The following is a 14,015-nucleotide window of genomic DNA, read 5'->3' as shown; positions in this document are numbered from 1 at the left end:
CCTTTGTAGCTCTGAAGATTCACACTAATTTCTGAAGGAAATCGACCAGAGGTTATTTTTTTCTTTCTCAAACACTCATCAAAGATGCTGTGCTTCCTTGGATATGTAAATGTCAAAGCTTTGCTTCCGTTCCATCCCACTGTGTCCCATACACAGCATTCAAGAAAAGCAGAGGTGATTGGTGTGTGTGTGTGTGTGTGTGTGTGTGTGTGTGTGTGTGTGTGTGTGTGTGTGTGTTGCAAAGAAAGGTTGAGCAGGATGTGATGGAAAGAGAAAGTGGCATTTTTCAGAAGTGAGCAGACCCCTTGAATTTCTCTCAATCCTTTTTTTTTTTTTCTTTTTGTCGTAGAGAGGGCCTATTCACAGAGACCATGGTAGTGCTTGTATCGACTTGAGACGTGCTGCACCTCCTGCTCATAAGGCCGCCTCCTTTCATTGATGCTGCGTTCATAGATGTGTCGTCCACCGTATCGACCCTGGCTGGTCAGATTTCCAGTCGTACCTGCACAATTGAAAAAAAAAAAGTATATTAATCATAGATATTGAACACAAAACATTATACGCTGCCATTGTTCACCTCAAGACCTATTAAAATAGAAGCGTGAAATTCATACACTAAAATCAGAAGGTACTGTAAAAGTGGAAATTTTTGCGCATTTCGTGCAACCAGAAGCTAGCGTGAAAATAAAAGCACACAAACATTTTTGCATGCCATGTGTTCAGTAGCTGATGTCATGATTCCGCGGAATTAAAAACATGCGAAACTCGTCTTATCTGGCCAAGCCCGAAAAATTAGCCGCGTGAAAATATCCACTTTTACAGAAGCTACAATTTGTGAGTTGGCTTGGAAGGTTGTCATTGACATAACATGCACGACAGCATGACATGCCTCAAACACAAGTTTTGTTTTCTTTCTTCATTACAGAGACTTTTTTTTTTTTTTAATTCAGTCGCTTTTTGCGAGGCATGATCGAAATGGAATATTTAAGGTGTGAGAGTTGCAACACTCTATAAATAGACCACACAAGACCTAATTTATTCATGCCCTATCCGAGACACATTTTGTCTTTACAACAAGGGACAGCATGATGGCACACAAGTGACATTATTCCAATTGGTCTCAAACTTGAGACACCTGGACATGCTATCAACTTAGCCAGTTTGCTACTTATACTGGTAATACTCAAGCTTAGTGAATCACTCATCAATATGGAACTCACCAGAGTTGGCTGCCCCCGGCTTGCCAGACAGGTCCGGCACATCCCACTGACTGGGCACGATGTGGACGCCGGATATGTGTCCGTCTATCTCAGGGGGGTCAGTGCGCGGGCGGATGGACTCGCGGGTGGTCAGTGTGCACTCGTAGGGGAGTGGTCTGCGGATGTCGGGGTCGTCCAGCGGTGAAGCGTACTGGTGCCATTCGAGATTCGACTGGAGTGGGGCGGACAGTCGCGTCACTTGGGCATTCCTATCCCTGGCTGGGTTGACGAAGTGGGCTAGCTCCTTTGGTGTTTGAAGATACGACAAAAATAGAATTAGCATTATGATGATGACCACAGACAGACGTACTGACAAATTCATAATTCTAGAATGATATTAAAGTCTAAATAAATTTCCATTTCATCTCATACAGCTGAAAAGATATCTTTGGTACACAAGGCCTTATGGACATTTAGGAGGATATTGTTTGCCAAAATTATAATGTGTTTTGCAATGTAGAGCCAGAGCATGGAGGTAAAGGAAAATTCTCACTGCAATATTGTTTTGTCTTGATACACTTTGAGTCAGATTTCACTCTTAATGAATATGTCATTTGATTTTTTTTTTATCTGCTCACAAAATTCTGGCACTTGCCATTGAATGTAACCAGGAAAGCACTGATACAAAACAGTACATACACTGTAAGAGAACTTTCAGGAAAATGTAAGACAAACTACACGATCCAGTTGCCGAGTTGATAACAAAATGCATCAAGTGCCATTTTAAACATTCTAAAGTTAGTCCATTATCAGGGGCCTGTAGCAAGAACTTAAACTCAGGTTAGCATGATTCTGCTATTGACTTCACACAGGAAATATTCTGTTGAAAATCAACCTGAGTTTTTCTCAGGTAAAAAATTTCATGCAACATGCCCCAGATAGAGCAAAATAAAACCTGTCCCATGATATGTCACTTGTTACGTAAAAAGGAATATTCTTGAAGTCATGAATTAAGAACATCCCATATATTTCCTAATATTTTCTTTGTTTTTAGCAGCTCCAATTGCAAAGACCTCAAATTAACAAGACTGAAGTTACCTCATTTTGCAATAAGATTCTTCAGTTGCATCTTAGATCGTCATATTCACATTGACTTCACACAGGGCTCGCCAGAATACCTCAGGCAACAAGTTAAATGAATGAAACAGGAATCGCTGTTCTTTAAAGGGACTTACCCGTCGGAAGTTCTGCATCTCATACAGGTGTTTCTTGCACAGCGTTTCCAGTTTGGCTTCATCGAGGGCATACTGTCCTCTGCTTTCGGTGCAGCAGTTCTGCTTGTAGTCCAAGAGTGCATAGGCCACTTGGGACAGCTTCACAATGAGTTCTGCACACAAGAGAAAACACCATATACCACCTCTTGTTCAAAATCTATGCTTTCCAAATTATAAACAGGGAATCCCAGAATGTCACAGAATATTGTGAGATTAGTGAATTGGAATGATGAGGAAAGGGAATGTTACTGTATCAATGTAGGTTCTGTGGCATGATGTTTGCACCAAAGAGGGTGTGAGAGGTGAATACAGATAAATAGGAGGACGTCTTGATGGAAGCAAGATGTAATGAAGTTTGCACTGAGTGATACATATGAAGGGTTTGTTTGCAAAAACCGATAAGTCCATTTTTGAAGATTTTGAAGTACGATCTCTGTCATAAAAGTACAAAATAATACCTTTTAAATGATATATTGGTCACTACATATAAAGGTATATTTTTGAAGTTATGGTCAAAAGAAGCAAAAATTTTCTTATTATTCTCTATATTTTTCTTGACCTTTAATCGCAAATATCTCCATTTGGCAAATATGGACTTATCGGTTTTTGCAGACAAACACTTCATATACTGCATCAATACTTTATAATCATAAATTGCATTTAAGTTTTCAGAGAAAGGCAATGGCTCTGACTGCCTGACTTCAATCATGAAAATTAGCTGAATGTTTTGAGTGGACTGACATAAACATTTGATAGGCCTACCCTTCCTCTTGACACTGTAATTTGGATTTCTGATTCATCTCCACCATGTGTCACATCTTTTACTCACAAATAATGATGCGGCAGATGCAAACTTCAAAACAGAAAAGAAAAGAAAAGAATACTCAAATCCAGGATATGTCAAAACAAGCAAAAACACAAAAAAAGGGAAAAATTTACCCTGTATCTCTTATTATATGTTTTCTGGCTAATTTTTGAAAGAAGTATATTCAACAAAGAAATCAAAATAATAAAAATTAAAAATTAGAAAATCAAAGAAAAACAAAACAAAAAGCAGAACAAAATCAAACAAAATTACATGTTTAAAAAACCCCCACACCTACCTTTGTTTTCTGACTCATCATCTGCCCGCCAAAAGTGTCGATGGTATTTATCCCTGGACTCCTCGTAAGAGCGATCCCTTTCCAGGGCAGAGACATCAACCCCAAGGGCAATGAATTCATCCTTAAGCTCATTGATTTTGTAGTACTGTGCATCAGCAAGTATACCTGCATGGAAAGGAAAATAATTGTTTACAAGTGCATGAGATAAGTTGAGGAACACTTTCATCACTTTTTTCAACATGCCTAAGCTCAATTTCCAGCCCTAATAGTGACACCCTACACACAGGTTATCTCTGATATTTGTAAATTCAGCTCAACCTCATCTAGCTTGAAGGACTATCTATAATATATTGTGAGTTTATAATGTGGAGTGAATGAAGTCCTACACCTTATGGTCTGTGCTCCTAATGTATAATCCTACTATCCTAGACTAATTCCTGGTAAAGGCTGTGGGTATCTTTGTCTTTGCATATAATTAATTGGAGTCTCTAAAGAGTATAGATGAGCAATTTGTTTGATAGATTGACAACTTTGCCTGAGTGATAATCTGACTGTGTGATTGCATCGACAATGACTCACATATTCAACACACGTAGCCTTCCTTTAATTAAAAAAATAAACAAACCCCTAAACCAACAATAACTTAAAAACAAAGAATGAAAAACTTACCGGCAATATGCTGCTTGACAACAAGAAATATGTGATGGAGCTGATCATTAGCCGAGGCGTGATCGACCAGGCTGTGACTATTATTACTGTGACTAACACCAACCAGCCTCATCGGCTTATCCACCGGAGGACGTACAGCAGGGACTGGTACAGTGTCAATTGAATTCATCTTGCGGGATCACCAGGAATCAGGATTGCAGGTTGAGGTAGTATTGCCAGCTCTAACGTTACAGACGTCTGGTGTTAAAAAGGTGACGATGAATTCGCTCGAATAGGATAGGGTGTAGTCCACTGTGCTGTGGAAATACAATCAATTGAATACGCTTGAAGAAAGATGTGTTTCCACGCAGTTCACAGCAGTTAGCAGTGAGAGTAAGACGGAAATTGCAAGGACAGGTTGTAGATCTATATTGTGTACGTCCGTGTCCCGATGTGAACCATGTACGTGGGATCGGATTATAGGAAGCCTATTTACAAGCCGTAGTCAACGCCATTGTTTACATGCAATACACTCAACACGTGGGGTCAAAACAGCTGGCCGTTGCTATAAACATCGCAAACTCCTTGTAGTTGCCAATCTAAAAACTATATTCTTAGAGAGTTTAAATTCCATAATAACATAGTTTTTAAATTAATTTTTTGTATTGCAGTATCATTATAATTATTTTAATTAATTTTAGTATCTTTTGTAACAATAAATATATGACTAAATGAAAAAAAGAGAATAAATTAATTCATCAACTCTTAGAATCTAACTGAATATGACCCTTGACACTATTGTGATAGAAACACGACGCACTGATCGCACGTTCTCGCTCGCTGTACGTAGTTAGCTAACCGGGCCGAGAGCGAGTTCCTCTTACTTTATTTGCAGCGTAATCTGAGTGAATGCCGAGAATAACAGCAGTGTCATAATTTGATTCTTCTTCTCATCACAAAAACGTAAGTAGACTGTCAACTCCGTGCCAACTTAACAAAGTTTTGAATGTGTGACGCATAAATTAAACATCAAACGATCGGTGTCCATGGTCAGTCTGCAGTGCTACTGTTGAGTTACCAATCTTGTCGGCAGCCGGCCGGCATGCAGTGCAGTGCTGGTGCGATGGTGCTGCCCTTGCCTACCCGTCTGGTATCGATAGGAACGTGCACGATGCAGCTAAGCCTAGCTGTGAGATAGACCTAGTAAATAATAATAATTGTTAAAGATAAAGTCCATCACATGCATGGACCATGACAGCTGAATCGTTTCTTCTAACCCGGAACGAACGGGGAGAGGCGGAGAATAAGGTTCCGCTTCTTCTCTGCCTCCCGTTCAGTTCAAGAGGATAGAATGTCTAACGTTACTGACTGTCCAGTCATGATGATGTGCCATGTTTTCGAGCTAAATTTTGTCATAATTAGAAATCTAGGTCTTGAGGCTGGAAGAATCTAAAATGTAGAGTAGCTCCGGTATCTATATAACATTAGGCCCTAGATCTAGATAGTGTAGAATCCTAGCAGGGAGGTGAGACGCCGGAAAACCCTGATCCTAGAAAGTTTCTAGATCTAATAACACGTTAGACATTGTTATGTAGTGTAGGAGTCATAGGACTAGTGTGAAGAACCTATTCTAGTACGATGGGGGGTTGTGTACCCGGACACTTACTTAAGAAGTTGAGATTTACATGAATTTTTCACATTGCCATTCTCAATAACAATATTCCAATACACAATGATGAGGTTCTGAAAATGATACTTAACAGTTCTTCCAAAGCAAAGCGAACAAAATCTATTTTTGTCGTAATTAGAGAACTTAACTGAAACCCTTGCAAATATATTTTGAACGTTGTAGCCAGCCTCCATGTATTGTCTATGGGAATGGATTAACACTGAAGTTTGTTGTTTCTGACTTAAACACGCGCACAAGTTTCACATCGCGCGTGTGATAGAATATTGCGCGCTTCTTCTGGTTGACAAATCATGAAACAAATCGCCAAATTCTGCTTTAGAGAAGTTACCTCAAAAATTGGTATAAAATATTTATTCAAAAGCCATTGTATTTATGCTTATTTTATGGGATTTTATTGTGTTTGTGGAAGAAAATCTTTAGTCCGGTCCCACAACTTGTCCGGTCCGACCACGTATAGTGATACTGCTAGTATTCAAGTTGTGCACACATCATCTTAAAGCAAAAAGCATCATGCTCTGACATTAAACACCAGCTGGTCAACATTCGCCTTCTTCAACTCGACTCAAGTTCATATCGTAGTAATGTATATTCTACATTGTAGATCTACATGTCTTTGTGCGTGTGTATGTATGTGTTTGTGTGAGCGTATTTTCCATATGAAACGTGTGTGGCTGTATACACTGCCTTCCCATTAGGGTCTTGAAACCTGTGTTGATCATGCCACTATCAGTATTAGGCAACTGAAGCAAGTTTTGATAAATTCTAGAATTAATAGTATTACTATTATTATTTTTCTTTTTCTTGGTCATCTTCTAGAAAGCTGAGCAACTCATCATGAGCGTCTCGTCTGCCAATCCAGCCACTCCATACACACGTGCTGAGTTCTTCAACGCCTGCACGAGCGTCCTGGAGGGACTGAACTGTCTGCAGAGACAGCAGGCTGTGATTGACGAGAGGGCGTGGGAGGTCATGCACCATCTTGGTCAGGTGGTTAGTGACCTTCGACCCGATGTAAAGCAGAACAAGGAATACTGGGTGGATGGTCCACTTGTTAGATGTAAGCGCTGTTATTGCATTCATGAGATACACTATACAGGCAGTTGTGGAAGGAGGTCTCAATTTAAAAGAATAAAGGTCACTGCACTCTATGCTACTTTCAGTTGCGTGACTGACTGACTTTGGATCTGAAACAAATCACAATAGCCTCAGAATAAACATGCTTCTTTATTTCAGATCCAAAGTCATCAGTTGCGTTACACTGAAAGTCGTATAGTGCACGGTGGCCTTTTAGGCTGCAGGGAAAAAATAACAATAGCAACAGAAGAAGGGATTCATACCCACCTTGATGAATACATGTGTCGGTATATCTATGGTGGATGTACATTGTATCTATGCTCAAGCCAACTTAATTTGTGTTTTTAGTATTCTTGTCTTCAACAAGCTTGTTTTAATCTGCATAACTTTTGTTTTTTCTTTTATAGGTAAATGTGTTACCACTTCAATTGGTGCTGATAATGCTGCTGTGGCAATTAATGCATAGTACTTAGGGCCCAGTGCACAGACTCTTATTTGCAAGTGTTTAATTGGAAATAAGAAATAAAGACTGATTACAGATGATTGTTAAACAGGAGTTTGATTAAAATCAAGGGATAAATTGACTCTTAGTGCAATGCGTCTGTTGGGAAATTTGAAGTGGAATAGCAACTGATGTTAAATTTAATCAATTGACAGCAATGTGCATCTGTACATCCAACAGTGCAAAGTATAATGCTTGATTTAGCAGGACGAGGGATCTTACTTTGTATGAATCACAAACACACATCAGTAAAGCAGGTGACATTTTGATGTATGTGTGGAATGAAAAATTTTTGTTTCATCCTCTTCAAAGAAGTTGGAATTTGTACATTTATTTCTCAAATATCCACTCCTATCCCTGCTACTCCCTGCAGTTTTGACAGCCAACGTTTTAAAGGCCAAGAGTGTTCTACAGGAGATGAAGCGGACATGCAGCCGCCAGAGCGCTGCCACCAACGGTCAGGAGTATGTGGAGAGGCACATACAGCAGCACATCGCTGACATCAAAACAGCGCTAGAGGTACAGTACGTGTGATGTAGTGATCACGTGGCAGTTAGGATTAAACACAGCATTATGGATAGAAGGGGAAGTGATGAGGTTAAAGTTGGGCAGCACAACTTCTGTGAGTTTCTTGGGACTTCCACCCAAAACTTAATTCTAAAATTGTTGTTTAATTTTTTTTTTCATTTTGTGGGGATGATGCCTCAGTGGAAAAAAAAAAGGAGAGCAAAAATAGAGAGGGAAAAAAAATGTGTCTCTGCGATCTCACAAAGCACCACCAATAAAAAAAAATGAATACTGATGTAATGAAAAGAGAGTAGGGAACAATCAAAGTATTAACTTCTGCTTGAATAGAAATCCACATGACAGATTTCAGGTCCCATTATATTTGCCTGAGTGTTGTGATCAGGTCAAGTCTGTAGGCCCTGTATTACTTTCTGACATGTGAGTTGAAAAATATGTTTTACAAACACTTCTGCATAGATGTTAACTCTTTCCTTTTTATGTCTTTCTTGAAGTTTGAGGTTTCTTGCTGTAGTGCCATGCTATTATTTGTTATTGCTGTATCATCATCATTAGACATGATATTGTTTTGTAACATGATTAGTTAATTTCTGAATGAAATTCCCAAACCCACAAATGTAATATCCCTGTGATGTTCATTCTCCATTTTCAGGAGCTGGAAACATACCATCGAGAAGCCCTGTACAGTCGTGACACCCGTGGCGTAGACAGACGGATCCAGCATCAAATGAGTACCACCGCACCCAGAGCGACGGAGCTGGTGGCAGGAGGGTTGAAGACAAGGTTGGCACTTCATTATGCTCTGAAATATTGTTAATCCATGTGAACATACTATTCAGAGAGGTTTATGGCCTATTGTATGTCGATTATGGTGTAGGCTTTATCACTTCTGAAAGTAGTTATGGGACTCTTAAATTTTTGCTGGAGGTACATCAATGTCGTAATGTCTTCAATGAAGGGCCAAGAAGGCTATTGTTGAACAGTGTTTTGCCCCCGTAAATTTAGGCCTCAAGGAAGTTGTTTCCAATATCACTCAAATCAGGCCTGAGTCATGGTGTCTGTTTGATGATATGATGCCTATGTCATCCATTCACAAATGTTGAAAAAATTATAATATAAAGTGATGAATTTTCTTTATGCATCTTTGTGAAATTTGTTGTCCAGTTTATTTTTCCATTGTGTAAGATTGCTTGATTATTGTAAGTATTTTTTTTTTTTTTTTTGGGGGGGGGGGGGAGAGGTTGGGTAGGCACAACAATGGATATGGCTGAGAATTTGTATTCATTGATGATACCACGGGGATATGAAATAGAAGAATTTCTCTGCTCTTCCATTGTATTCACACAGCCCTGAACCACCGACCTTTGACACAAAGCCTGTAGGGGAAGAAACCTTCAACAGAGATCTGAATGATGCCAAGATTGCCACAAATTCATCACATCCTGGTACCAGCTCCATGCAAGGGGTGAGTTAGTACGGCATGCTACCATAACCCATTGAGAAGGGGTTGATTTTGCTACAACATGCATTTTCCATAGACACTTGCCTGAGTACAGTGCACTCCCGTTACAACGAACACGGTTATAACGAACACGGTTATAACGAAATTTCGTCATAACGAAGTAAATCTTCTGGTCCCAAAATTATCACCATTAAAGTCTATGGTACAAAATTCGCTTATAATTCCCTTTTTATATTCGTAACGCTGAAAATGTTGATAGGTTTAAGTCATTGTTGAAAACTCATCTGTTTACACAACCTTAATCTTGCTGTTGTTGTTGTTGCTGTCGTTATCATAATATGTACATAATGCTGTATTTTGTTTTTACGTTATATATATTATTTTTCCCCGATTTGATGCGCTTAGAAACATCAGTATTAAGCGCTATATAAATGTTATTCATTATCATTATCATTATCATTATAACGAACACGGTTATAGCGAAATTTCCGTTATAACGAAGTCTTTTCCGAGAACAACAGACAAAGAAAAACAAAAGAAATGTGCTCCGTTACAACGAAATGCGAATTGCTTTCAAAAATACGTAGCGGAACAAGCATTTATAGCGTCTCTGCATGGGTGAACGCTTCACACCACTCTGTGTTCGCTCCTTGTGTCACGCACAGTTTCTGAGGGGAACTTTCGTTTATTATTGTAATACAGTTATCCCATCACATTTCACATAGCTTCCCAGTGTACACTATGATGAGTATTCAGCAAACATAATATGATATATATACGTGGTCCCTTGTTTTCGTTGTATATTGTATTTGTTCGGTTATAACGAAATTTCGTTATAACGAAAGAAAACTGCCGGTCCCGAGCATTTCGTTATAACGGGAGTGCACTGTATACTCAGGACTCGTCCTCAACGGGTTAAGCTCTGAATATTCCAGAAAAAACACACAAACTACAAACAAAAACAAGAGATATATATAAAGCCCTAAAGGTGTAGACTGAATGCATTATTCTTTTTTTCAGCATATTTGTCAAAAAAAGGGACAAATGATACACATCACTTCACCTAATGAACATCACTTTTTCTACCACTGCTTATGGCAAAAAAAGTTTTAAGGCAAATGACAAATCCATGGACATTTCTCAGAGAAAACCAAAATTTTCTAGTGCTATAAGAATGACCTAACTTTGTATACACATTGGCATAATCATGTTCAATGTATACACAATGATATGCATTGATAATTAAATGCCCGATATAAATCACATTCTGCAGGTGTGAAGGAATAAATGCCCGAGGGAGGACACTCTACCCTATGCCTGATATGTTCTTATTTCAGTTGAGACAGGAAAATAAACCCACTGAATTTTATTGGTACTCTTTATGTGATTGCAGTCATTTCATTCCTGTGTCAATCTCTTGCTGACCATTTTTCTTCTGGTATCCCATGCAGGTTGGTGCCTGGTCATCCGCCCAGCACGACCCAGATTCCAGCAAGCCTGGAGTGTTTGAACACATCCAGGATATGACCAACATCTACCCCGAGCACGACCCGAACTGGCCGAAGCACGACCGGAAGCCGAATCTGCCCTTTGAGAGAACAAGGCCCCCTCTGGGTAAGTTCTTTTGCTTGTTTGTTGTTGTTGTTGTTGTTTGTTTGTTTGTTGTTGTTGTTGGCTGGCATTTGCTTTAATTCATGTGAAATAATGGAGGGGTTGTAGTCTTCATTAATACCAATATCTTCCAAATGAATTGAGTAGGCTGTGAGAAACGTGTATGCTCATATCAAGCAAAAGTTAAAAGAGGAAAAGAAAGAAAATTAAGTAGGGAAGGTTATAGATTGCAATGATTTTGTGTGACTATTGATAAATTCATATAAAACAACATTTCAAGGTCTAGTTTATATCTGACCGTGCCTGCTTTGCACACTTGCACCGATGGATGTAGGGGGAAAAAAAAAATATAGGATGTTATTTTCAGGCTCAGCTCTTTCAAGTTGCAGGTGTATGAATAAGCTAGAATCATATTTTGCATATTGACTGTGGCTTAAAGATGTGTTTTTAGGCCCTTGCGGTTTAGTTAACAATTTGTAGATCATGTAAAGTAGCCACTCTTGTGATGCATCTGTATGCAATGCCAAGATGTTCTTTGGATGAGGGGAATTGGTAAATTGTGAGCAGAGAATGTAGACTACTGTTTTCATGTGCTCTCAGATCTATTACCAGTGCAACGATGTATCTGCATGTATAGCCCTTTTTTCTTATTGAATAGAATAGCTTGCATATTTGTTGTTGACTGTTAGATTGCAGTGAAGAGCATTATATTGGAAACGAGAATTTTACGGCTGAATTACGGATTGAGGTATTTTACCATGCCATACCATTTCATCTTACAGTGCATCCAGGCATGAGGGACGTCCACAACTATCGCAACCTGCCCCAGTTCACTGGCATCAATCTGCCAGTCCCGAAGCTGCCCAGCGGCGAGATTGGACTGAGGGCCCCACATGTGCCTCACTGGGACAGCACCAACCACTATGCCTACTGAACACGGAGTCACTTGATGCAAAGGAAGAGAACACGATGTGAACAAGTTCTATGACATGGTTATCATTCGCATTCATTCTCGTTCTCTTTGATTTCGAAAGACGGAAAAATGATCATATCACCTTGCTACTCAGAGTATGACTGAAAGTCGTTCTACTAGATGATAGCCGACTTCTGTTGACATCATCGCGTCCTTTTGGTCTCGGTGTAAATTGCCAATATTTGAACTTGAGGGATTTAGAAATACAGGACTGGTGTGTATCTTCACTACGGACGAGTAATGTATCCTCATGTCAGGAGCAGAAGGGCATTGTTGCTGTATAAAGTCTGCAGTGCTAATGCCCTTATGCTTCTCAGTTTTAAAGGCTTAGTTTAAATATTAAAGGCTGATGCACACTGCAAGCAGACACTATTTGGCAAGAAATGAGAGAGAGGGGTAAGCAAAAATATATCCAACAACACAAAGCATAGCTTTTGAAGGTTGTATAACATCTGCAGCACAAGCTACATGCGATTAGACTGGTCTACTTTTGTCTCTTACCAAACATTCACACTGGTGCACCCACCTTGTATGAATTTGCATTTTGGCAGCAGAAAGTGAGCAAGCACATTTGAAAATGATTCACATTTCACATTCACATTTTTATTTATGTTTAAATTAATGTTTGTGTTTGTGGTTTTTTTTTTGTGGTTTTTTTTTTTTTTTATGTGATCTGGCAAACGATGGACTACCATAAGCTGCCATTTCTGTCTGTATAGTTTCACAAGGGATCTTTATGGTATGGCAAATACATGCTCTTGTGCACAAGTTTACCGTAGTGCATGTATTTTGTGAATTGTGTTTCTTTGTCTTGTTTGATTAATTGTAGTTCAGCAAAACTGTGATGAAATGAATTTGACCCATTGAGGGTCCAAGAGTTGTATACAGGGGAAACCATGACATTTTTCTCAGGACAGGGTGTCATAAAATACAATGGAGTCTTCACTATGATAAGTGTGACATACGATATAAGAAGAGTAGATATGTAATAACTTGCTGCAAATATATTATGGCAAATATATTATGTAAATAAAAGTGTAATCATCTTTCAACTGATTATATGTAGATATCACTATTAAAAAACACATTTCAAGAACTAGTGAAAAATATATCTTCAGTGTCGACTGTTATTCTTATGATTTCTTCCAGTATTAGGTGCAGGCATGTTCTTCAAATATTTATTTGTGTGTGTATATGTGTGTGTGTGTGTATGTATGAGCGTACAATAACTTATTCATGCATATGTTTTTATGAAATGCACGACTTCGCACTATAAACTTTATTTTGGTGCTTGATCAAGTGAGACGTGTCTTTGGGTGTTCTTTTCTTTGTGCTGTTGATGTATCACTTTTAATATGAGACTGAGTCAAGACACATGATAAACAGATAATGTGCTGGGTTTGCTTTTGTGCAGGTGGCACATGGTATAAAATGTGCAAAGATTCCCCACTGGAAAATCCTCCACAATCATGGCGTATAGAATTATATTAATGGACTGCCCTCTACTGCAAGTTCTTGGTCAGTCCTCGATGTCATTGTTCAAACATTGCACTTGGTCCATTTGCTACTGTTGCACTCAATTTCCATGTTTGAAACTTTGCCAGTTGTATCAAGATGATATTTGATAGCAATGTGAGAAAATCATGTAGTCATTGTGCATTAATTTGTATATTTTAACTATCTTTTTAGGATTTGGTTCTCATATCTGTAGAACATATTTTGATTCTCACATTTACTGCACTGATTGCTCTGAAGCCTGATGTAAAAGTAAAACGAGACATTACACACACACACTCACAATATGTGTTGTATCTGCGTTTATAGCAGCAGGGTATCCCATCATTTATCAGCAGGTCGTTTCTTGCTATGGAATCTGCAAATAGCAAATACAGTCACAACCCAAAGGCACACAAATTTGATGAAACAGAAGATTCAATAAAAGACTAGAAACAAG

At 38.8% G+C, this 14,015-nt stretch overlaps 2 protein-coding genes across 2 annotated transcripts; one reads left to right on the top strand and one right to left on the bottom strand.

The window, feature by feature from the left end:
- Positions 1-211: 211 nt before the first annotated feature.
- On the bottom strand, positions 212-4,756 carry LOC140245315 (uncharacterized). Its single transcript, XM_072324897.1, has 5 exons — positions 4,246-4,756; positions 3,577-3,741; positions 2,435-2,586; positions 1,221-1,503; positions 212-502 (listed from the first exon to the last, which is right to left on the bottom strand). The coding sequence occupies exons 1-5, from the start codon at positions 4,412-4,414 to the stop codon at positions 357-359; spliced, it is 915 nt and encodes a 304-aa protein (XP_072180998.1). The 5' UTR covers positions 4,415-4,756; the 3' UTR covers positions 212-356.
- Positions 4,757-5,055: 299 nt separating this feature from the next.
- Positions 5,056-13,149, top strand: LOC140245320 (uncharacterized). Its single transcript, XM_072324903.1, has 7 exons — positions 5,056-5,187; positions 6,731-6,971; positions 7,864-8,009; positions 8,668-8,798; positions 9,363-9,480; positions 10,929-11,091; positions 11,871-13,149. Exons 2-7 carry the CDS (start codon positions 6,749-6,751, stop codon positions 12,020-12,022), a joined length of 933 nt encoding a protein of 310 aa, XP_072181004.1. The 5' UTR covers positions 5,056-5,187; positions 6,731-6,748; the 3' UTR covers positions 12,023-13,149.
- The last annotated feature ends 866 nt before the right edge of the window (positions 13,150-14,015 follow it).

The sequence above is a fragment of the Diadema setosum genome, chromosome 22 (genome assembly GCF_964275005.1).
Source record: "Diadema setosum chromosome 22, eeDiaSeto1, whole genome shotgun sequence".
In the NCBI taxonomy this organism is placed as follows: Eukaryota; Metazoa; Echinodermata; class Echinoidea; order Diadematoida; family Diadematidae; genus Diadema; species Diadema setosum.
Note: the sequence above shows the minus strand (reverse complement) of the source record. Positions and strands in the feature narration are given on the sequence as shown.

Coding starts and splice junctions, on each gene's coding strand:
- LOC140245315 (XM_072324897.1), bottom strand. CDS start 4,414: ATGAATTCAATTGACACTGTACCAGTCCCTGCTGTACGTCCTCCGGTG. Junction 2,587..3,576: donor TGATGAGTCAGAAAACAAAG/GTAGGTGTGGGG, acceptor TCTTGTGTGCAG/AACTCATTGTGAAGCTGTCC. Junction 503..1,220: donor GCCGGGGGCAGCCAACTCTG/GTGAGTTCCATA, acceptor TCAATTGTGCAG/GTACGACTGGAAATCTGACC.
- LOC140245320 (XM_072324903.1), top strand. CDS start 6,749: ATGAGCGTCTCGTCTGCCAATCCAGCCACTCCATACACACGTGCTGAG. Junction 9,481..10,928: donor GTACCAGCTCCATGCAAGGG/GTGAGTTAGTAC, acceptor TATCCCATGCAG/GTTGGTGCCTGGTCATCCGC. Junction 11,092..11,870: donor GAGAACAAGGCCCCCTCTGG/GTAAGTTCTTTT, acceptor TTCATCTTACAG/TGCATCCAGGCATGAGGGAC.